We start from the raw sequence: 23,266 nt of genomic DNA, 5'->3' as shown, positions 1-23,266 counted from the left end.
GAATGATTTAAACTCTGAAGAGTTTCGGGTTTGCTTTTTCCACTTTTGCATGTTTATAAATAATTTGGAAGAAGATATAAAAACAATGTTATTAAAGTGTACAGATTACACAGGATTTTGAGAGAGAGCACAAATAATATGCTAGGTTAGAAAATTAAGATTAAAAAGAGAGCATATTCTGATTTCCTTCAAATGAATACACTCTTTTGTACATCCAGATATTTTACATTTCCCCCATTTTATGAGCAAATATTCCTTATTTTCTTCTCATCTTGACTTCTGCCCCAAGTTACTACACTACAGCTTCTCAGTGGATACAAGTAGTCTCTGGAACTGCTATACCTACTATCAACAAGTGACCTCTTGTTAATATTCATCCTGTTTGTATTTTAAAAGTATTTGGCATCACCAACCACACATCTTAATCACTCTATCCTCCTGATTCTCTTTCCAGGAATCGATCTGCTGCAGTGTCCTCAAAGCATCCTTGTATGAAAATTAATGCACATTCATGCATATTCCAGTTCTTCTCCACATAGAGTTGGGTTACGCTTCCCTGACCTGCTGAATCCCTACGATTTTCCTTTGAACAATGTTATTTGAGGAGAATGAGTGCGTTTTTGCTCTAGGAAGAAGCTTTACTATGAATTAAGATGTAATTCGTTGCATTTCCTTCTTGGTGCAGGCGCAGAGTGGTGTTTCTCTTAGTCCTGATCCTGAGTAGGTTGAATCTTCTACACTAATAATGTGTAGTTCAAGGAAGAAATAAACCATCATGGATAAGCCATTATGGTAGGTAACTTCTAAAACTGCCAAGCAATAATTTCCATCTCCTGGTCTTCATTCCTTGTGACTTGCTTTGAGTGAAAAATATATGGAAGAAATGATGGCAAGGGTGGATGGGAGTTATTTGAGAGTAGTTTATAAATACTATGGCTTCTGTCTTGGTCGTTCTCTTTCTTTCCCTAGGGTTGCTTGTCTTGGGTAAGTCAGCTGCCATGGTATGAAGCGGCTCTGTGGAGAGAGGCCTGTGGTAAAAGACCACTAGCTGCCAAAACTGCAAAAGTGAGCTTGAAAGTAAATACTTCCACCACCCCATTAATACCTTTGGATAAGAATTCAGACCTGGCTCACAGTTTTAAACAATAAGACTTTGAGCCAGAAGTGATCTTATGCTAAGTTAGGCTCAAATTTCTGAGCTACAAACTCTGAGATAATAAATGTGCTGGGAGAATTTGGTATGCTGCAAAGGGTAATATAATCACTGAGAGTTATAAGGAATACATGGATACCATTCACCAAAGTCTTCCCGTATCTGTCATCTCAACCACTTTTATGACTTCATCTTTCAATTCCCTGTAGATGGATGACTTTCAAATATGTACCTCTAATACTACTTTCATGACTGACACACATTCCAAACTTTTCATTTTGTACTAGACATATCCTAGAAATCCTGAGTACTGCAAACATTACTCAATAGATTAAAGTCTTTGTTTTCACTAATCCCTTTTAACTGGACAATGTCAGCCAGTGCCCAGCTGCATCACTGTTCTCTCAGTTACGGTTGCATCCTGGGTAATCATTTAATTCTAAGATTTTCAGCTTTCTCTTTATTGAAGGGGAATTATAGTCACCTATGGCAAAAGTTTCCTGGAAAATTAAGAGAATGTGTATAAAGTCCTAATTCAGTGCCAAAAGTCAATAATGTTAGCAACCATTAGTTGTTGAAAGAGTCATGGTGGCACATTGGGTTAAACATCTGTACCTGCCAGACATGCTGTTCCTGGAAAACCTCCCAGGCTCATACCTGCCCTGGAACACTTCTACTCTATCTCAGAGGGTCATGATGAGTTAAAAATGACTTGATGGTCGTCAGCTCCACTATCTGTCACCAAACCCCTCCATCTTTAACTTTTCTAGCCTCCCAATCTCCCTGTCTCATCACTTGCCAAGTCCAGCAATATAGTTCCTAATTGCATCCATTTTCTTTTCAGCATCATCGCCTTATGCTAGGCCTTCAATTAAAAAAAGAAAACAACTTTAAATTTAGTTTGCTTTCTTATTCACATTAGATATGCACCCCATTAGTTTCAAAAAGTCTGCTATGAAAACAGCGGCCCTCCATCCACTCATCAAATCATCCCATTCCTTAGACAAACCACTGATTCTCTGGGCTGCCTCTTCTAGTCCTTCTCTCCTTATGCCTGAATAAACTTCTTATAATGTTACCTCCTGATCTTTTAGTTTTAAACAGTGTCTACTAAATTTGAATTTGGAAGAGCCCGTCATTACTTTTAATTAGTTTCCCTATTCCACAATCAAAGCCCCTCCACACACTGTTGCCACAGTTATCTTCCCAAAGGGTATTTCTGCTAATGGTCTCTGCTACTTTCTTTGATCGAGCTGGTCAGATTTTCCTAACAAATGCTTCCTGGTCATGTTCTGAATATTTCTGTTTTAATGCCTCTGTTCCTGTAATTCCTAGTTTCTGGAGTGGGTTGTCCCAATCTCTGCCTAATAAAGTCTCACCAATGTCATAAGGTCTGACTGATTCCACAAGAAGCCCACTTTAGCCTCACAAATGAGATAAGTATTCTATACTTTCACAGCCTTGAGTACTAAGACACCCGATCTTATAGTGGAATTATCATTATGTTTACTTACAGAATATAGGGATGGAAATGCATCTTCTCAGTTAGGGAGTAAAACAGGCCCTTCACGACAGAAGAGGATGTGTTGGGAGGCATGTACAGAATTGAGCTGTGAGTAAGGGTAAGGCCAGTTAAAGGAAAATTTAACATACATTTCGGCTTATTATTTAGTTGAGAGTTCATCAAGGAAGCCTAGCTCTCGGCAAGTGAATTGGTTCCACTGAACTGGTACTTGTGCTATCCACAGGGCTCCAACTGACAGCAGCTCACACTGCCCAATCCTGTGCCAGTCACACAATCTCTGCTGTCCTCCAGCTCACTGCTGCGGCTATGATAGCAACCCACCTCACTGAGGGTCTTTGGCACAGTCCACCGGGAGGAGCATTGCTAACCCAAAGGGGCACCTCTCCAGTGGTTCAAAACCAGCTGCTCCTCAGGAGAAAAATGGGCAATCTCCGCTGGTGTGATTTACAGCTTTCAAAAACTCAGTGGGCAGTCAGCTCTGAGGGGGTTCCAAATTCACAGCAATGAGTTGCGTGAGTATATTTTTTAAAATATGGTTATCTTTCTTCAGGAACGGCTCCAGCTGATGACATGCTCAAAGGATGTGAGATGAAGTGGCACTTCAATTTTTTTTTTTAAAAATCCAATCATTTATTAAAGGTCAAGAATACATGACTGACCTAGGAACATCTATGAAACAAATACGGATGTTCCCACTGCAACCAAAATATTTTCACTAAAGGAACTATTCCAGTGCACTGTAGTTCACACTTGTAAGGCACACACTGGCTGCACTGTGGGCTATCTCAGATTATCAATGACCAGGAGGAGTCCCAGAGTCTGCCCTGCAATTTTCTTATATATTAACCAATTTTTAGAGGTTGAAAATTAAACTAATTACATAGTTCAAAAACACTCATTGCAGTTATTCAATTATTTCTTCAGGCTTTCCTAGTAAATGTTGAAGAGAAAAAAAATGCTTCATTAGTTAAAATAATTTTGAGATGTTTTTGTAAAAGTGTGACAGTAAAATTTTATGACAAAATTTTCTTTTCAGCTCAAAGACCATTGAGGTGAGAGATATTACAGTAGATATTCTTTTTTATTTTTCAGATAGGGAGAAAGAAGCTGCCCTGCAATCCCAAAGGCAGGTGGTTTGAATCCACCAGCTGCTCCATGGGAGAAGGATGGGCAATCTACTCCTGTGTGATTAAATGGCTCAGAAAACCCACGAGAAGCTCAAATATGGGTCAGTTCTGACTCGACAGCACACAAAAACAACAGACATGAAAGGAATCCATGGTATTATAGTTATTTTACTTCCTCCTCATAAAAGAAAAAAGTAACCAACAGAAACACATGTGACTGTTTTTAACTAATATATGTTGGTTGATACTTAAAAGCCAGCATGTTCAACACTTGAAACTTAAATGTGTAATTAAAGAAAATTATATATCCCTAAGTATCAAATCCAGTGCCATTTTTAGATCCATGTTGAGAGAAAAGAGGCCAAATTTTGATCTTGTCTCTGGAGACCATGCTTCTGAAGCTGTTTCCACAGCTACTATTATTTCTACTGGCTTGCTTGAGTCCTCAGATCCTGCCAAATAAGGATGCGAAGGAGGGGTGGTGACAGCTGGTGACATAGTCCAGCAATCTGCCAGAACCTTAGAGCAAATTACAGGGGATGTTGTGAAGTGAATACAGAAGCAGGCACCCTTGCCATCAGAAACCTGTGTGCCGCGTATGCCACCAGAACCCTGAAGAGTACACTCTGAGGTTTTGGCAACATAACACAAGTTCTTAGCAGGCCTGCCATTATTGGCTAAACGCTGTTTAATATTACAAGACTCAGTGAACATTCTCACAAAGACAACAAGTAAGAGATCATTTGGGAACCAGAATTTGGCAAAGAAAGGAAAAAGGACTTCATGATCTATTATTCTGAAAATGTAAGCAGTTTTGTTTGGTTAACTTCCTAAACCTTGAAAGTTCATCTAAGTTAGCTAAGGTCTGAAGTTTCCCTTTCTTTAAATTTACTTCACATCTCAAAGTAGCCCATCCTTCCCCCCCCCCAAAAAAAAAAACAACCTTTATGAGAAAGATTCATTCAGAACGTGTTGTCTGAAATGTTTAGAGGCTTATCAGAGGTTGCAGGAATCCAAATCAGAATCTGATCTTGTACAGTTAAGTACACTGTCTTCAATGGAAACTATTGGGTCTTAGGGAGTCTTGTTCTTATTGAAAGGTAAATGGGTTTCCATTTTAACGCTGGCACTAATTTATCCAGAATCCTGGCAACTGAGGTACATTTAACAAACAAAACACAAAGGGCCTGGTTCTATCTAGTCTAGAAAGTCTCTTCTAGATTTACTTCCTAAATGTTAATATAATTAAAAATAGAAAGACTAGCCAAACCATTGAACAAAGGAGGAAAAAAGAATCTGGGACCAACATACTAGAACACTGATGTTGATCCTTTGCTTTTATGTTCAAAACTTCACTGCTCCAGTCAAACTACCATTTCATGTATATAAGATTCCTGGGATTTTTACGGTTTTGAAAACAAAGTTACTTCATTTTATGTTTCAATTTTATAAATATATGTGATGGCTTAGTGGCAGGACGCTGCACTGCAATCTCAAAGGTGCACGATTCAAACCCACCAGCTGCTCCATGGAGAAGGACGGGCAATCTCCTCTCGTGTGATTTACCAGCTTAGAAAATCCACTGGAAGAAGGTCAGCTTTGGCTAGGTGCTGACTCAATGCCACACAGCATCATCAACACATATAATTCACATGTGGAATGACTAGATTTTACCGAGAAATAAGGAAAACATTCTTAAAGCTTACATTTCATACATACTTCTAGATTTCAACCAAGTTTACAATGTAAAAATGAAGAATTTCATGTAAAGATTGCAGTTTGTAACTTGGACCCCTAGTGTTCTAAACCATCATTAGGAAGACACAGTTTCTATAAATTAGCTTTTGTTTTGAGATTTCCTACTGTGTTTACACACATGATGAAAGAATGTTAGGCAATATTCTGGCATTTTAATCCATTGTTATTTGCTATTAATTTTAAGGCTAATATTATTTCAACTATCTATAAGTTTTGTTGACTCAAATACAGGCACTTTAAAATCAATTATTTCTTTGGAGTTTTTTAATAACTATATGCACTTCCATTCTCTTGAAGACAAAGGGAATTATTCTCTTTTTCTACAACTAGAGATTTGACAGTCAAATGACATAACACTTGATGTAGCATATTCTTCTGCTATTCTGAGGTAACATTCTGAAATCATAGTATAAATGGGTGGTTTCAGGAGTATCTTTTCCTGAAAGTGTAAAGTGGGGGCCAAAAAAATCTAAACTCATTGTCACTGAGTCACAACTAATGCACAGCTGGTTTTCCCCACTGTTTTCAGAGGTTATAAATCACATGGGAGGAGAGTGTCCATTTTTCACTCATGGTGGATTTGAACTGCCTACCTTGAGTTTACAGTGTCAAACTCCTTAACTGCTAGGGCACCAGAGCTCACTTTAGGAGATGTAGGAGAAGTAAAAAGCTGCTGCTCATGTTTTTATATTGCTGTGTTATTTTCAAGGACTCCTTGGTGACCAGGCTGCTAACTCAAAAGTTGGCAGTTTGAACCCACCAGCTCTCAGGAGGAGAAAGAATGGCAATCTGCCTCCGTAAAAATCTATAGTCTCAAAGACTCAATAGAGAGTCGTTCTGAGTAGGAACCGGTTCTATGGCAGTACGTTGATGCTGTTTTTCCACTCCATCCACTTTTGCATGATGTGATAAACAAAAAAGTAGAATCAGTGACTACCAAACTATCTCCATGAGACTAATGAGCTGTCAGAATTTTGGACTCATATTCTTTAATAAATGATAATACTACAACAATTGACTTTTAAATTTAATTGTATTCCCCCCCTTTTTAACCACACAGATGCGACGTAAGGCATTCAGAGAGGCTGCTTGGGGACTGGTAATTCAAGTTGCCCACTGACAGTCCTTGCTGAAGCTGACAAAGAGGCTTATGAAAATCCAGCTGTTGTTTCTATCACCAAGTGGATTAAGTTAGGATTTCTAAACAGACTGTTTTCATTCCTCCCACCCCTACCTCCCATTTTCAGGTTTTGTTCTTTGACTGAAAAGAATTACTCATTCCCCAATCTAATGGAAAGAACAAAATGTTAACCATCATGATCAGTTGCCCAAAGGGGCCAATCATTATCAATAAACTAGAGAATCCTTGAGGTAACAGATGTCAAGATTAAAGAATATGGTAAGAGGACCTATTTCAAGAACATTCCCAGTACAGTATGCAATCATTTACATGATTTTTAAATTATTCTCTGCTTGACAAAATGGTGTGTTTGCCGCTCTCATAAAGTGTATGTAACTGAGGACTCATTTGTGAATTATTAGCAGCTTTGCCATTGAAATCCCAGGGACCTCTCTCATTATTCAAAAGCTTATTGTACTGACGCAGTTTTCATCTGGCTTTCCTTCTTCCATAAAAAGCAGGACTGCCCTGCAGGATCCCCATGGCTATAATATTTACAGAAACAAAGCATCAGGTCTTTCTCCTGAAGAGCTGCTGGGTGAGTCTGAATTGCCAACCTTGGGCGCTTAACTGTTAAGCCATCAGGGCTCCTTTCAGTTTACTGTTATGTGACTCTAAGTCATAACTATCTCCTCCTGTGAGTTATCAGAGGCTGAGCATCACATAGAAGGTGACTGCCCATCTTTCTCTCATGAAGCAGATAGTGGATCTGAACCGTGTGCCTCTGAGTTGGTAGTGCAGCTCCTTATCACCATTATTGTTGGTTTATACCACCAAGTCAGAACCGACTCATAACTGACCCTTCAGTGGGTTTTCAGAGGCACTTAATCACATGAGATTGTCCATCTTTCTCTCACAGAGGAGCTGAACTAGTTGGCAATGCAACTCCTTAACACTAAGTCACCAGAGCTTCCTATCTGACTACTACTATTGTTTTGGTTGTTAGATACTGTCAAGTACAATTCATTATAACCCCATGAGCAACAAATCTGAAACTTGTGTTATCCCGTAATTATCATCCCTGGCACATTTAAGCCCAGTGCCACAGTTACTATATCAACCCATCTTGTTGAGGGTTTCCCCCTCTTTCTTTGGCCCTCAATCTTTCCAAGCATGATGTCCCTCTCCCAGGAAGAGCTTCTGCCAACAACATGTCCATAGTAAGTGAAACAAAGCTTCACCATCCTTGCTTCCAAGTAACATTTTGACCACAATTTCTCAGTGACATAGCTGTTTTTTTTTTTAACACACTGATCACAACTTCTCCAAGACACATCTGTTTATTTTTTTTTTTTCAGTCTATTGGGTATTCAGCACTCTCCAACATCACAACTCAAAGGCATCAATAATTCTTCTGTCATCCTTAGTCACAGTCCAGCTCTCACATGCACAGCCAGTGAATGAAAAGAACCTGTTTTTAGTTAGGTGTGCCTTAGTCTTCAAACTGACATCAATGCCCTTCAGGACTTTGGAGAGGACCCTGACAGCAGACTTCCCAAAGCTCTAGGTCTCCTGATATCCAGACTGATCGTATCAACGGTATTGATGGCATATCCAAGTAAGATGAAATTGTTGCCAATTTCAATCTTTTCTCCATCTATCATGATGTTGGCTACTGGCTCAGTGAGGGGGATTTTTGTTTTCTTGATGTTGAGATGCAATCTATATTGAAGTCTTTCATCTTTTGCAGCAAGTACCTTTAACCCTCGCTTTCAGCCAATAGGTTGTATCATTTGCATAATGTAGAATGTTGATGAGCCTTCCTCCAATCCTGAGCCTTCCTCCAATCCTGACACTACTTTCTTCTTCATAAAACCCAGCTTCTTGAATTATTTGCTCAGTATATAGACTGAATGGGTACAGAGGAAGAATACAGCCTTCACGCACACCTTTCTTAATTTAAACCATTCAGTCTTCTCCAGAGTATATGAGATGAAGCTCTACCATCCTTGCTCTAATAAGCACTCTGGCTGCACCCTCTCCAAGACATATGTGTTTGCCCTTCTGTCAGTCCATGTGATGTTCAGTGCTCTTCTCCAATGCCACAACTTCAAAGGCATCAATTCTTCTTTTGTCATCTTTATTCAGAGTCCGATCCAGATGAATAGCAGGTGACTGAAAACAAACCATGTCTTGTGGAAAGTCTTCAACCAAGACTGGTATGTTAAAATGATATGACAAAAATCCCTTCAAAATGTCTCTTTTTAAAAAGTTCACTTTTCCTCCAAAAGATGGGTTATTTGTGAAAGAGAATGCAAGTCACTGAATGTTTGTGTGTACAATTATCAGAAAAACAGAAACAAAATCAGTGACCTTTGAGGAAACTAAGAAGCCCTGGTAACCCTGTGTGTAGCATGCTGAACTGCTAAGTAAAAAGTTGGTAGTTCAAACCCATGGGGTGCTTCAAGGGAGAAAGATGGGCACTCTCTCCCGAGAAGATTTACAGCCTTGGAAACCCAAGGAGTTGGACTCAGCTGGACAGCAGTGGGTCAGTGGGCTTTAGGAAACGAGGCACAATCTGCCCATGTGTTTTGCTGTTCATCATCCATTCAGCAAATATTTACTGAGTGTGTCTTACCTTATCCAGAGGTAGCTCTGGTGACTGACTGGTAATGAATCACTCTGCCAATCTAAAGATACCTGGTTTGAATCTACCAGCTTCTCTACAGGAGAAAGATGGGCAGTCTCCTTTCATGTGATCAACAGGCTTTAAAAACCTGCTGGGGGCCAGTTATGAGTCGCTTCTGACCTGAGTACAGAGCAACAACCTTATCCAGTTATGCTGTATATGAGATGCTGTTATGAGCAGCAGAGTAACATGGCATCCACATCAGCTCTTCCGGATCCCTTCAGTGAGTAAGGGGTCAGGCTTACTTTGACAGACCGCATCAATTTCCCTTAATTATCACATTGCACTCCTTAGGCAGGGTAGAGAAAGTTCTCAGGAAGCCAGTGTTCCAGCTGCTCCCCATTAATCTGGGATCACTTGAGCAGTTTTCCTTAGTTATTAATTTATCTAGACATTATTAATGAGCATTTGTGGAGGATGTGTAGGAATGGATTTCAAAGCAGAATACAGAGGAAGCTAGAGTCTCTGGGCCCCTGGAGACTGCACACTGCCAGCTTGCTACTGTGTTTGGTGGTCCCCGTTTTCTTTCCTAAAAATAAATGGCCCAGTTTCCCACTTTAAACACTCACTGCTTCTCTATCTGTGATTCTTTCCTAAGATCATAAAGAATCTCTTTGGAGAAATGAAAGCATTGAAAATATCTTTACTCCAAAAATAGAACAAGATACTATAATTTGTGGTTATTTGAAATGATGGAAATGACAGGGTTAGTTTTCACATATAAATTCTATGTAACTCATATAGACTCCCTTTAGCTTGATAAAAACTACAAATACAGTTAGAGGAAATATTAATTAGCTTGGCTTGGATGAACTTAGAAGATGAGATAAAAAGAGCTACAGCATTTTCATTTTTTTCCAACAGTGAGTGCTATATATTTTTACGAAGGGAGATGCTTAGCATTATGATCTAATGGTGAACATTCTAAGGCATTACTTATTTTATAGGTATTTTTACATTTTACTACATGTTTTTCCTTTGAAATGACTGACTCCAACTTAGGTACATTTTTATCAAAAGGAAACTTTACATCATTATCTTAAAAGAAAAAAAATTATTATCTCTTAATACCTACAGAAAACCACAATGATATTAAACAATAGTATTTCAATTTAGGTAGAAAGAGCAAAATTTTTCTTCATTTGTAAAAGAAGTCTTAAAGACAGACATCAGAGAAGATGGTAGAAACATGCTAACAAGTATTGAGAACTTTTTCATAACATAAATAATTGCAAGAAAGAAAGAATTAAAAAAGGAATATATTTTTCATTTTGTCATTCAATGTTACTTATTCTCTTATCCATGTACCACCTTTAAAGTCTGTATTTTCTGAAGGACAATGCCTATGATATAGTGTACATATTTCAGGACTCAAAATAAAGAGACCAGTATCATGGTCTATGAATATGTTTTAATACTTACTGGCTCTAAAATCATACAAATCACTGATTATATGGATTTTAAAATTTTTATATCTAAAATTATGACAAATAATTATTTTTACTTACTGGTTGTTACAAGCAACAATAATAATAGCTGAAGCTTATTGGCTATGTACATTTTTGCCAGTCACACTGAATTTTTCTTACATTTCCCCAACAGCAGTTCTCTTACTACATCCATTTACACTTAAGAGGATACACAGGTTTGTGGAGGTTAAGTACCTGTTCAACAGTATAAACTTCTCTCTCTCCGCTACTAAGCAGGAATTGATTCAAAGCTATCCCTCAGTTGGCTTTCCTAGGATGTAAATTGCATGGAAGCAGTTTGCCTTCAACTCTGTCCTGCGGATCTGCTAGTGATTGGAACTGCCAGCGAGGAGCTACCTTTAGCAGCTCAATACCCCACAGACTATGTTACCAGAGCTCCCTGTCAGGCAACTAGTAACTGATGAAGATGAGAGTTACAAACCAAATCTTGCTCCTCTGAAAGCCTGTACTTACAAACAATAGATTCTTGAAAGAAAGATTATGTCTTATTTATTATACGCATGTGGTGTTTAGGAAAGATAGCCAGTAAAATGCTAGGTTAAATGGAATGAAATTGACTGTGATGTTGGAAATAATTAAAAGGAGATGAAGGCCAAAGAACAAATTATCTGTAAGCTGTAAAACTCTTTGCACCACTTTCTCTATTCTAGAAAAGAGTCTTACTTTCTAGAAATTACAGGCAGTGATTGTCTACGTAGCCATGGATATTCTCCTATTAGCCTGGGGCACCTAAAAGAATATATGAAAGCCTTTTTCTTGCTAAGGGACAGAAGGAAGTTTGCTGGCAACAGTGAAGGTGAGAAAGAGCTCACTACTGAATGAGGAAGTAGGATGAAGTTTGGGGTTTCAAGGCCGTCCTTGGGTAAAGGTCGCCCCTGCCATGCCAGTCAGGCTGGTGGAGAAGGCCTCTGCAGAGGGATGCTGCTCCTCTCCTTGGAAGCTGGCGGGTAAGTTGCTGGTTATTAAGCATTTTAGTAGGTAAAGGATAGAAAGGACATACTTCTCATTAAAAAGATTTTCTTGGAAAACATCCCAATTAGATACAGAATTGGATCTAGCTAAAAAAGAATTGTTTTTTGATGTATGTTATGTGCTTAAACGGCACAATGGGGGGAGGGGTTGGTGGTGGTCTCAAAGGAAAGTGCTTTCCACTTTGAGATCCTCAATTTAATAATGGAAATTGGACAGGCTGACCTCTTTGGTTATTAAATGCAGAGCAAGATGACCTTTATCTCTCACCAACTTTTGAAACACAGGAAGCACATATAGTTGTTTTTGCTATTTCTCCAAATTCAATTGCTAGAGTACTCATAAATGTTTGAAAAGAACTCAAGAGTCATCCTTCAACAGTTTTAAAAATCATTTTATGGCTTTTTTTTTAAAAGAGACCCTTAAAAGCATGTATGTATGCTATTTGAAATTAAGGGAAAGAAACAAACATGACAGAGACTATAAACTCTCATAGCATATTTTGATCTATTCATTAGATCTAGTTAAATTTTTACCTGAAATTCCAAGTAACATTTCTTTGTTTCCCCCATTTTAAAATTTTTTATTATGATTTTAACGAAAGTTTACAGAAAATTTGTATTTTCTTTCATTCATTCATTCACGCACATTTTCCTCCCTCCAAAGTAACATTTCCTTTACTTCCAGATGTTAACTGCCATAGCTGGAATTAAGTAAACAAAGAAGGCTAATGAATATCATACGCTCTTAATTTTTATTCCTTAGGAACATCCATCCAGATTTTGTCACAATCTATTTATTGGTTTTAGTATTTCGGAGAACTGATTTTTCATGTCATATTCAGGTCTATGAGGTAACACTTAAAATCTGTCCTAATATTTGCATTTGTCAAAACACATAATTCTAGTTATTATTTAGGTCTTAGCAGGAAATCCTTTTTTGCTCAAATTCAGCAGGTTGTGCCTATTCCACACACTCTTGCTTCCCACATGTCTCCTTTTCTTATTTTACTTTTCATATTGTTTGCATACAAAATTCATATACATTGTGTTTCATACATTTTTTCATTCACACTGTGTTTCATTTGAGTATTCTCATACACTGTGTTTTATAAAGCTAATCATCATTGATGTGTACTCACCATAATCCTGTCCCTTTAGGTCCCCACTGGATTTATCCTAATTACCGTCTTTCTCTACCCACCAATACACTTCTTTTAAAACATTCATCAATATTTTAATGAATTGGTTAGTATTTTCATTCTCTAAAATACCATAGCTTCTAAGTTTTCCTTTTTAATTTTATTGTTTTTAAATTTTTTATTTTTGGTGTGTGTGTACTGTCAAATCAGATCTGACTGGTACAGGATTCTCTGGTGGATTCAAACTGTGCACCTCTGGAATTGCAGTGCAGCTTCTTGCCAGTAGGTCTCCAGAACGCCCTTAAAATACCAGAATTTCTAAGAGGACAAGGTCCTGTGCCGTATTACTCACTGATGTACTAGAATTTGACACAAAGTAGTCATTCAATAAATAAAAGTTGAATGAATGATGGATAAATGGGTAAAACTAATTTCCTTTTGTGTGTGTTTGTTTTATTTTTTAAATTTTCTTTTATACTGATTTATTTACAGTGTTTGAATACATTGTTTTTCACACCAGATCCCACCCTGCCCCATCAAATTGTTCAACCCTCTGATTAACACCTCCCTCCAGCCCATCCTCACCCCTCTGCTTCTACCCCCTCCTTGGATCCTCATACTCATTCTACAATAATGGTTTAATACAGTATTTGTCCTTATGGTACTGACTTAGTTCACTCAGCATAATGTTCTCCAGTCCCTCTCAGGTTAGGTAGTGATTTACAAAATCATTGTTCCTGCTCACTTCCTTTTTATGACAAAAGTTACATAACCAAGTCTACTAAGGAAGAAGCTGTTAAGTCTTGTTTGAAAGGATGAAGAACTTAGGTGGGCAGTCTGCAGACAACTAAAAATTCTGAAGGAACACAAAACAAAAAGAATTGATAAATAACTGAACTTCATCTTTCTGATCTATTATATTATAGGATGGGTCTTTTGTTTAAATACATACATATTTTGGAGGATGGGTCTTTTGCTTGGATATATACATATTCAATGGCACTTAAAGGTTTGTCTTAAATTCCTTAGCAATCTGTCATAATTTTTTTAACCATATGCCTTCCAGTTACTTTTCCTTTCACGTCTCTGAAATTTCTCTTTGAACACCCTGCTCTCAGTACCACTAATGTAAAAGCAAATGACATATGCAGCATTAATTAAATATTTATGCAATGTAGCACTGAAATGCTAAATATTGTATTACGCTTTCCACTTGTCATTAATCAGGAGATGTTGCTACATTCTTCAAAAATGATAGCCTAAAACAGAGAAAACATCATTGTATTTTACAGACAAAATCTTTATGTCTGGCACAACATAGATTTTAGCTGTCTTGAAAGGTATTTCTTATTGTTGCTGTCTTTGAATGCTGTTCAAGGCAAGGAGCGTTCCCATATTTGAATGGTAGAAACAGTCTGTCCGAATGTTCCATTTTTCTATGTTATTTACTTTAGCTAACCTCATATCAAGCTAAGCTAAATAATTTAAAAAGAAATTCTTCTTAGAGAAGAGTATCCTTTCTGAACTGGCATTATTCCTTGAATTTGGTAGTGACTTCTTTTTCATTATGTATAGCAATAAACAAGCAGTATTAAAAACTCAAAACAATTTTTTAATTCATGCTAATAATAAAAAATGATAATGTTAAGGAATTCAGTTGCAAATGTGTAGCTTTTTATTCTGTTTTGGAGTCAATTTCTAATTCATGGATGTCAGCACACAGAAATAGTTGTGGCATGAACTGTATTTTGAATGCCCTCTCAATGTTTTCTAGTGGCCTACTCAACAGGGCGGAAGCTCAAGTAGCCTCGTGGGTGAGGAATGCTGCTGCCTCCCCGAAGGTGGTGGTTTGAATCCACCAGCTGCTTCTCAAGAGAAAGACGAAGACGAGGAATTTCCTCCCATGTGACTTACAGCTCTGGGAAACCTAATGGGGGTCAGCTGAGTGGGGATCAGGCTCCATGGCAATCAGTCATTGTTTGTTGACATCATAGGGGGCTGGGCTGCTAAATCCAAGGCAATCCCTCTCTCAAGGTTCTACTCCACCAGTGTTCTGTAGGAGAAAGATGGGCAATCTCCTCTACTGTGATTTACAGCCTGGGCAACCTACTGAAGAGCCAGCTAGGATTTGGTTCCAACTCAATGCTAGTGAGTACAGCGTAGCATTAAAGAGCCCTGTGGTGCGGTGGTTACGCTCTTGGCTGGCTAATCCACTAGGTGTTCTGTGAATCCACCAGCTATTCTGTGGAGAATGTTTTGGAATCTTACTCTGTAAAGATTTACAGCCTTGGAACACCCCCCTCCCCCCAACCTGGAGGGCAGCTTGATTTTGTCCTAATCTGTGGCAGTGGGTTTATATAATATACTAGACACAAAAAAACCTACTATTTTCTACAAAGTAGTAAGTAGAGTTCATACTTCAAGTCCAGACAGAGTGCAAACATAGCAAGATAGAATTTCATTGGGTTCTAGCCAAGAGCATCTTTGTGAAAGCAGATTTTCATTATATCAAGTGTTCTCCTTATTAAGGGGAAAAAATACAATTGTCTTAAATGGATTTTTACTAGATTTTTCTCCTCTTTGAGTTTACGGATTCAGGGTACTTGCAATGGGATGCTTTATCAAAGTGCAACTTTCTTCCCCCATAGAGGTAAACTTTCTTATTGTGTCTCTAGTCACCACTGAATCAAGTTTAAACATGTTCTTTATTTCATGTATCCAACAACAACAACAAAATGGATTTCCAAAGCTTCACCATTTTCAATCATCTGAAAAAAGGATGGAATGTATTTCTCTACAGTGTAACATGCTCACATTAGTATTAGAATGCTACAACTCCATCTAAGATAAAATGTGTTGGCTGGCTATAATGAAACTCAGCGTTAAGGGAAGAAGCTATAGTGAAAAATGGTATCTAATTCATTGCTTGGCTGTGTTCTATAATCTAGTAAAATGGAACTTTTATTGCAAAGACGTGTCCAAAAGAAAAAAAAGAATGTCACAACACATTTTATTTTGCCATTTATATTTAAATGGTTGATTTTTCATGAAGCATAAAGGGCTGGCATATTTTCCTCCTGACCCTGACTTGCATATATATGGCTAGCACCATAATCAATTTCAAGGTACACAGAGAGGGAAAATGTTCATAAAATGCAAATAGACACAGAAGTAGGGCAGATAACTGCTAAGGAATCATAACTGCAATGAACCTGGATTCGACAGGTTATGTTTTACTAGATGTAGGGAATGCTTATGTTGTTAAACAGCCTTTTTAACAGACATATGACAACATCTATTTTAGGAATCAGTTGGTAGCAGCTGTTCCAAGGAAATAAATAACTATACACGTTTTTCTTTACATGAAAAGGAACACTGAAAATTTCAGTAGCTCTTTGGTTTGATGTGAGTGTCAGAAGAAAAACCAAAGTCTGAGCTATTTCTTATTGTTTGGGAAATGAGTTGACAAATGAGTCTTTTCAAAACTCAAAAGGATCTTAAGGTTTTTGTTTTTAAATCTATTTTTTGTGTAGGAAAAATCAGAAAGTGACGCTAAAGAGTTTCTTTCTGATGTGATTAAGTAAGATGTTGTGAAAGAAACATTGTCACACAACTCCCTGAATATGGTAATCATCAGTGAAATGTGCACTTCATTGGGTGGAGTGTATGTTCTGTGAGTTAGATCTCAATAAGACTCTTGTTTACATTTTGTCAAGTCACAAGCAAGTCATGGCTGACCCTGCACCGGGTTCCAAGGCTGTAGACTTTACAGGAGGAGCTGCGGGTGGGTCTGAACTGTCAGAGAGGTTAGCACAGCTGGGATCTACTTGACCGAGAGGACAGGGGAAATAAAGGGGAAACAGGCTGCCACAATACTTTTGTTTTCTTTAAACAAAGTTTTTGGTGTTGCTGTTCATGTGAAATGCTTTGTATCTTAAGATTATACTGCATTGTATTTCAAGGGGTTAAATGGTTAAATGTCTATTATGGTGTCATTTCTAGCTGGACTTGAGTGACTTTGTGGTAGTCTGAACTGTTGGCCATGCAGCAACTCCAATATTTAGTTGGATTTGTACTTAATGATACTTCAGTAATGTTTACACTTTATACTGGAAAATACTTTAATAATATTTATATTTTATGATAAGATTTCTGGGCATTTTTCTCTGTGTACATGGAAAAAAGTCTGTGAATAAAGAACAATAATAAAGACTCCTTTTCATAACTGTGAGCCGAAGTAAGACAGTGAAAAAGAGTAACAGTAAGCACCAGGTTTTCTCTTTTTAACCCATTCTTTGGTGAACAGATACAGCCTGTTGCAGATTTTCATAATTTTCAAAGAAGAGAACAAAGAACACAATTGGCCTACTGAAGCAAGACAAGTATTTGTATATGTCTGTATCATTAACTTTGATCATCAAAGTTAACTTCTGCATTTAGAAATGAGAATTTTCATTGAGTAAAGATGTACCAACATAAAGGTTAATGCACTAGGAAAGGATTTTAATTAGATACAGGCCATGGTCTTCGCAATCACCTGTTATGCATCAGAGAGTTGGACAATGACCAAGGAGGATAGAAGGAGAATTGATGCCTTTGAGCTGTGGTGCTGGAGAAGAGTATTGAGAATACCATGGACTGCTAGGAAAACAAACAGATTTGTCATGGAAAGGGTTAAACCGGGTGGCTCCTTGGAGGCAAGGATTCTGAGGCTCCATCTAACATACTTTGGACATGTTGTGAGGAGAGACCGGTCCTTGGAGAGGGACATCATGCTTGGGAGGGTGGAGGGACGGCGCAAGAGGGGAAGGCTCTCTATGAGGTGGACTGATTCAGTGATTGGGATAATTGGGATGGGAGTGTCGGAGACAGTGCGATTGGCACAGGACAGAGCGGAGTTTAGGGCTGTTGTACATACGGTCGCTATGAGTCGCAGGTGACTCGACAGCACATAACAACAACAACAACATAAATTTTTTTGTGACTGCTGACAAGAAGTTTGCTATGCTTGGACATCTGGTTTTTAAAAATTAGAATCTGCAAAATTATGTCAGACTTATTCAATTATTAGTCAGTTGAACTTCCTCAATTCTGCATGTTTCTCTATCACTACAGGCGTTTATCACATTCCATTTAGACCAGTTTTCTATCAAGTTGTCTAGACTTGTACTCTAAACAGTAACAGCTACCTAGACTTAGGCTGCTCGAGTTTAAGCTAATTAAATATAAGAAAATGAAAATTTCCATTCGATAGTCATGCTAGTGACCATTTCACGTGCTCAACAGCATCACATGTTTACTGGCTACTACACTGGACAGTGCAGATACAGACCATCCACCATCACACAGAATGCACAACAACGCTGGCCTACACCCTTGCTACAGACAGCAACACGGGCATCACCTGGGAGCCGCTCTGACACAGTTTTCCCACCTCAGACCTGCTGAGTTAGACAGAACAAGTCTTTTCTGTTTTCCTACAAGACCCTCAGGTGATTTGTAGGCACATTAAAATCTGAAAAGTGCCACGTCTGGCCTTTCTTTCATCAAATTACATGTTTCAATACCACAGAAGCAACCTTTAGAAACCCAAATATGACTCTCATGCCTTTGCTTTAATCCCTTCCCTATCTTCAGTTCTTCAAACACCTCACAGGAAGAAGTACAGTGGGGTCCTGGATAGTGCCCATTTATGCTCTTTCTTTAATTATTACGTGACTCCGGTACTTCACCTTACTGATGGACTTCCTCTCCCTAAATTCAGAGAATAGTTCATGGGATTGTTTTGGGAATTAAATAGGGTAATTCACATACAGCTGTTAATATACAGCTTGACAAAGTCTGGGCACTTCACAGAAAGCACTGTATGTGATTCACAGGGTTCCCTTCTATGGCTTTGATGACTGTTTCTCAAGGTGACCTCACTAACCATTTTGGCATCAAGTCGACAAGCCTAGTGGACTCATCTTTCAAGCTTGAGTGCAAGTACTGCCTGCTAGGTCATGTCTTACTCCAGTATTTTCAATCAGAGAGAAATAGTAATAACAAGGTAATTTGGTCATAGTTTTCAAAATATAAAATATGGCAACTATTTGGCACAGCACATTTTAAAAAAGGATTTGATCAAGTGAACACACACACACAGTCACTGCACATTCGGAAATGGGTTTAACTGAAAACAGCCAATAATTGTGATTTTCTTGATGATGTATAATGAATGATGAGTAAGAATAGTCTGTTAGAAAATACATTCAAAATTGGAAGGGTGTACACCAGTTAGTGTGGTTAGCTATACACCGTGTGACTACAATGAATGTTTTCAGGCCTTTCTTTATTCTCTTAGCCACTGATAGAAATTGGCAAAACAAGCTACAAAGCCTGACAGCCTGTCTCCTTCACGTCACCCTTTCATTTGTCCCTCTACCCACTCCTTCCTTCCTGAGGTTACTCACTTTGACTATCCTGAGACAAGAGACATGCTAATGCTACAATTTGCTAAAATTCTCAGCCAGCCTTACAGAAGGTGGGAGAGCAAGTATTCTAGCCCAGAAATTATTCATGTCTTTGTTGTCTTTGATTTTATAATTGATAGTCAACAAGGAAAGGATGTGCAAAGAAGGAAGAAAATCTAAGAATGTTTGTGCTTTTGTCAAGGGAGGTGAGGTCAACTTGATGATGACATTGGTCTCCCATTGATTCTGGGGTTTATCAGGTTGATCTGACTGGACAGGCAAACGCCTGCTTTCTCCCTCTAAGCTTTATATGAAGACAGGCTAAGAAAAGAAGACAGTTTCTCTGAGAGGTAACGTCCAAGGGCTAAGGTAGCACCTTCATTCAAAGCAGTTTATATTATGCTACATAATAAAGAGATTGTTTTACCAATTAAAAAAACAGCATTACATTGTTAATCATTTAACAACACAATCATTTACTTGCAAGAAGGCCAATGGAATTTTAAGCGTTTGTGTGTTTAATCAAAGAAACCATAATGAATTCTTTTATGATTAACTTTTCCCAGATAAAACTGGTATTTCATTTCTTTAACTTTTAGCACAATAACTAGATCATGACAAATGTTCAGTAAAATACCTCTGAACTTAAAGAATACATGAATATATAGAAAGCTATTACAAAAATGGCATTATTAAGAATCCTACTGTTTCTACTTAACAAAGCTAACTATGAAGCAATAAAAATAGGAAGAACTGAGTTTTTATTTAGAAGTTTACAAGTCCGGTATTCCATTATATTCACTAAAGGATTCTTGGGAAAAGTACAGGTCTCATAAGTAATAGTGCTCTAATCTCACATTAAAGTTTTATTTTTCCTGCTAGTCACAACACACTAATAAAACTAAATAACATCAGGGTTGATATTAAAAATATTTAACTAGTGGTAAAGCACAGACACACTTTAACAATCAGAAATCATGTCTGACAATCCTGAAGCTGAACTCCAGCCCTCCAAGGATTTATCTGTTTGATAGGCACTATAGTAAAAAGAATTCCCTACAAACATATGTGCTTAATTTACTACATTTCATTTATGCCCTGTGCATTTCAGAACCATTTAAAATTCTTGAGCAGTACTCTGCTGACAGATACAAATAATTTATATAGCTAACTAGAAGAGATTCAATAATGATCGGGATATTTTCTACTTAAATACTGGAAATGGGTCTTCAAATGATGATTTTTGTTGTTGTCAGATTCTTGACCTATCTTGAATGCTAGGAAATAATGTAAAATTATTCCATTAGCGCATCATCTGGCCTGAATGACAAAGCTTTTGATACCTAGTTTGATAATTTTTACAAGAAGGGAGTTAAATCAGATAAGAAATGACAAACAGGCTTCCTCTGGCTTTCATCTCTGATTGACGGGTAGTGGATGCACGCTGCACTCTGATGAGGATAATGAGGCAGCATCCAGGTTCAGCGGAGAAGAGTGCTCCATTCATTAGTCATGGCTGCGGTGGTCAAAGAATTTGAAGTATCATAGCTGCCATCCCCAACTAAATCAGCTCAAAAGTTTCTTCATACACTAGAATTTTCTTAATGAATTCGATATTGTGACGTCAAATTGTTCTTTCACTTTCTGAAGTTCATAAATAGTAACTAAGAAGTTCATAAATGGTAACTAAGTAGTACTGTAGTTAATAGATACTACTTCACTGCGAAGGCATCACACTATTCTCTGCATAGCTCTGTAATCCTCTTACTTGGATATGGAGTTGCATGGGGCATCGCAAATCGCTTTGTAAACTTGAGGATGCACCACTGCCTGTTGTTTTTGGTGGATAAACCACACAGGAATGATTTATCTCAGTGGATACCATTAGTATTTCAATGTGCTAGGCTTTTCCATACTCTTAGAAGCAGGTCAAAATCTGATGTGGCATTCCCTGCCAACTTAAAACACAATTTCCAGTAGTTTGCATGCTCATAAATGTTATGCAATAGTTAAACAGAAAGGATATTTACACCTTCTTTGAGTAGCTTCTCTCATTTGGATTACTTATTAAGTGAAAAACATAATCAATACTATACCTGAAACGATAAAAATTCACATACATGAAGGAGTGTATTATTCATTGGTCGTTTATGGATGCACAGTTCTCTGGAGAGTGTTCTGAGTGCAGGACGATGGCTCTGAGTGATGGCTTTTACATTTAGATAGCTGAGCTAGCTGAAAGAAGTGTAACATCACAAGTAGCAGAGAGCTCCCTATTGACTATGCATTGAAGGAAATTCCTGCAAGGGCATGAATTATTTTGTGTACATGGAATGCCAGAGAGCAAACCATGTTCCACGAGGGAGAAGTCAAACACAAATACACACTATAGTTTGCACTGAAGAACAGAATTCATTCTTTATGGAAATAAGCTCCCAACAAAACCCAGCTCTTCTATTTAGCTAAATCTCCTTAAAATGAAATGAAATACCCTGTGATTTATAATATATAACCAATGCTGCCCTCACAAAATACACTTTGTAGGCAAATGAATAAAATGAGCAGAACAACACTACAGCATCGTGACTTCCAGCTAAAAGAATTCTGAAAACTTGTTCTTACCTATAAAATATGATAGGAGTATTGCCAGCAGCACCGAAACCCCTACAGCACAGAGTGCGGTGCATTTCCAGCTACAGTACTTTGAAGACTTCTTGAATTTAAAAGCACTTCTTGACAGGGTGTTTCTAGGTAGTGGCCGAGTAGGCGGTGAGTAAACAGAGCCAGATGCCATCGTGTATCCTGGGGTTGCAGTACTGAACAGTGGCGTTGTCCCTGTTCCTGTTTTGAATAGGAAATGCCTGTGGAAAAGGAGAATTTCATTATAAGATATAAATGCATTAAACTGAGCGAGATAGAGCTTTCCTTTCTCATGCTTCTTCCCACTTCATAAAATTTTAAAAGTTGAAAAAAGAATTAAGACACATTTACACAAAAAAAGTCAATGCACAGAAATGACTAAGAAAGGGACTTTAAAGAAAGTGTGCCAGGCAGGTTTTATACACACAAATAATTGCTGTGCTTTCAAGCAGACATCTTGAGAGGCTATTCAGTTATTTTAAACCCAGTATTTTCTACACAAAATCATTTTTGGAACTTCTTTTATAAATGGCCTTAATAGTATCTTCACAATTCACTTGAAGGAAACGGGTCTTGTGACTTTCTGGCTACATACTTATTATCCTGTAAGACTATGGACTTATCCAAACAAAGGTATGCATGATCACTTTGATGTTCTGTAGACTGATTTATCTTCTGGATGTCCATGGAAATAGTCTAATTTGGGCTGCACTCCCACTAATGAGGAAAATCATCCTTGGCCACAGGCAGCTGGTCAGTCCTCAAGGGACATAAACGAATTTTATTTTTAGCTTATGTCAAACATAATCAAGAAGGTATAGCTGCTGTTCGAGAGGTGCTCTAAACAGTCTCTAAAACAAAAATCTGAGAAAAGGATAGGGTGTGTGAAGCAAGATGTATACTAAACATTAAGATTTCTGAACAACTGAGCTGTACATAATGGTACAGATTCCCTCTTAAAGTTGAATGCTCTCTTACTCTGCAAATATTTAAACAGAAACAAAGATCACATGATAAAAATGCTGAAGAAGTAATTCTTTATTGGACAGTAATAAACATAAGATGATTATTAACTAGAACCATCAAAGTAAATGGACAAAAGATTGACATTGTCAAGGATTTCATCTTACTTGGATCCACAACCAATACTTAGTTTCAGAGGACAAATCTCCTGCTATGGACTTTAAATTTATATGTATATA

The 23,266-nt window shown here is 37.8% G+C and overlaps 1 protein-coding gene across 1 annotated transcript in view; it reads right to left on the bottom strand.

Moving 5' to 3' along the window:
- TENM3 (teneurin transmembrane protein 3) overlaps positions 1-23,266 on the bottom strand; it is a 674,684-nt gene that overhangs the window by 221,386 nt on the left and 430,032 nt on the right. Inside the window, exon 4 of the mRNA XM_006882227.1 lies at positions 22,047-22,285. Coding sequence (XP_006882289.1) covers positions 22,047-22,285 — 239 coding nt within the window. The remainder of the gene's footprint in view (positions 1-22,046; positions 22,286-23,266) is intronic.

Source organism: Elephantulus edwardii, unplaced genomic scaffold (assembly GCF_000299155.1).
Source record: "Elephantulus edwardii isolate Elephantulus edwardi_28Jun2011 unplaced genomic scaffold, EleEdw1.0 scaffold00018, whole genome shotgun sequence".
In the NCBI taxonomy this organism is placed as follows: Eukaryota; Metazoa; Chordata; class Mammalia; order Macroscelidea; family Macroscelididae; genus Elephantulus; species Elephantulus edwardii.
The sequence above is the reverse complement of the archived record's forward strand: the minus strand, read 5'-3'. Positions and strand labels throughout refer to the sequence as shown.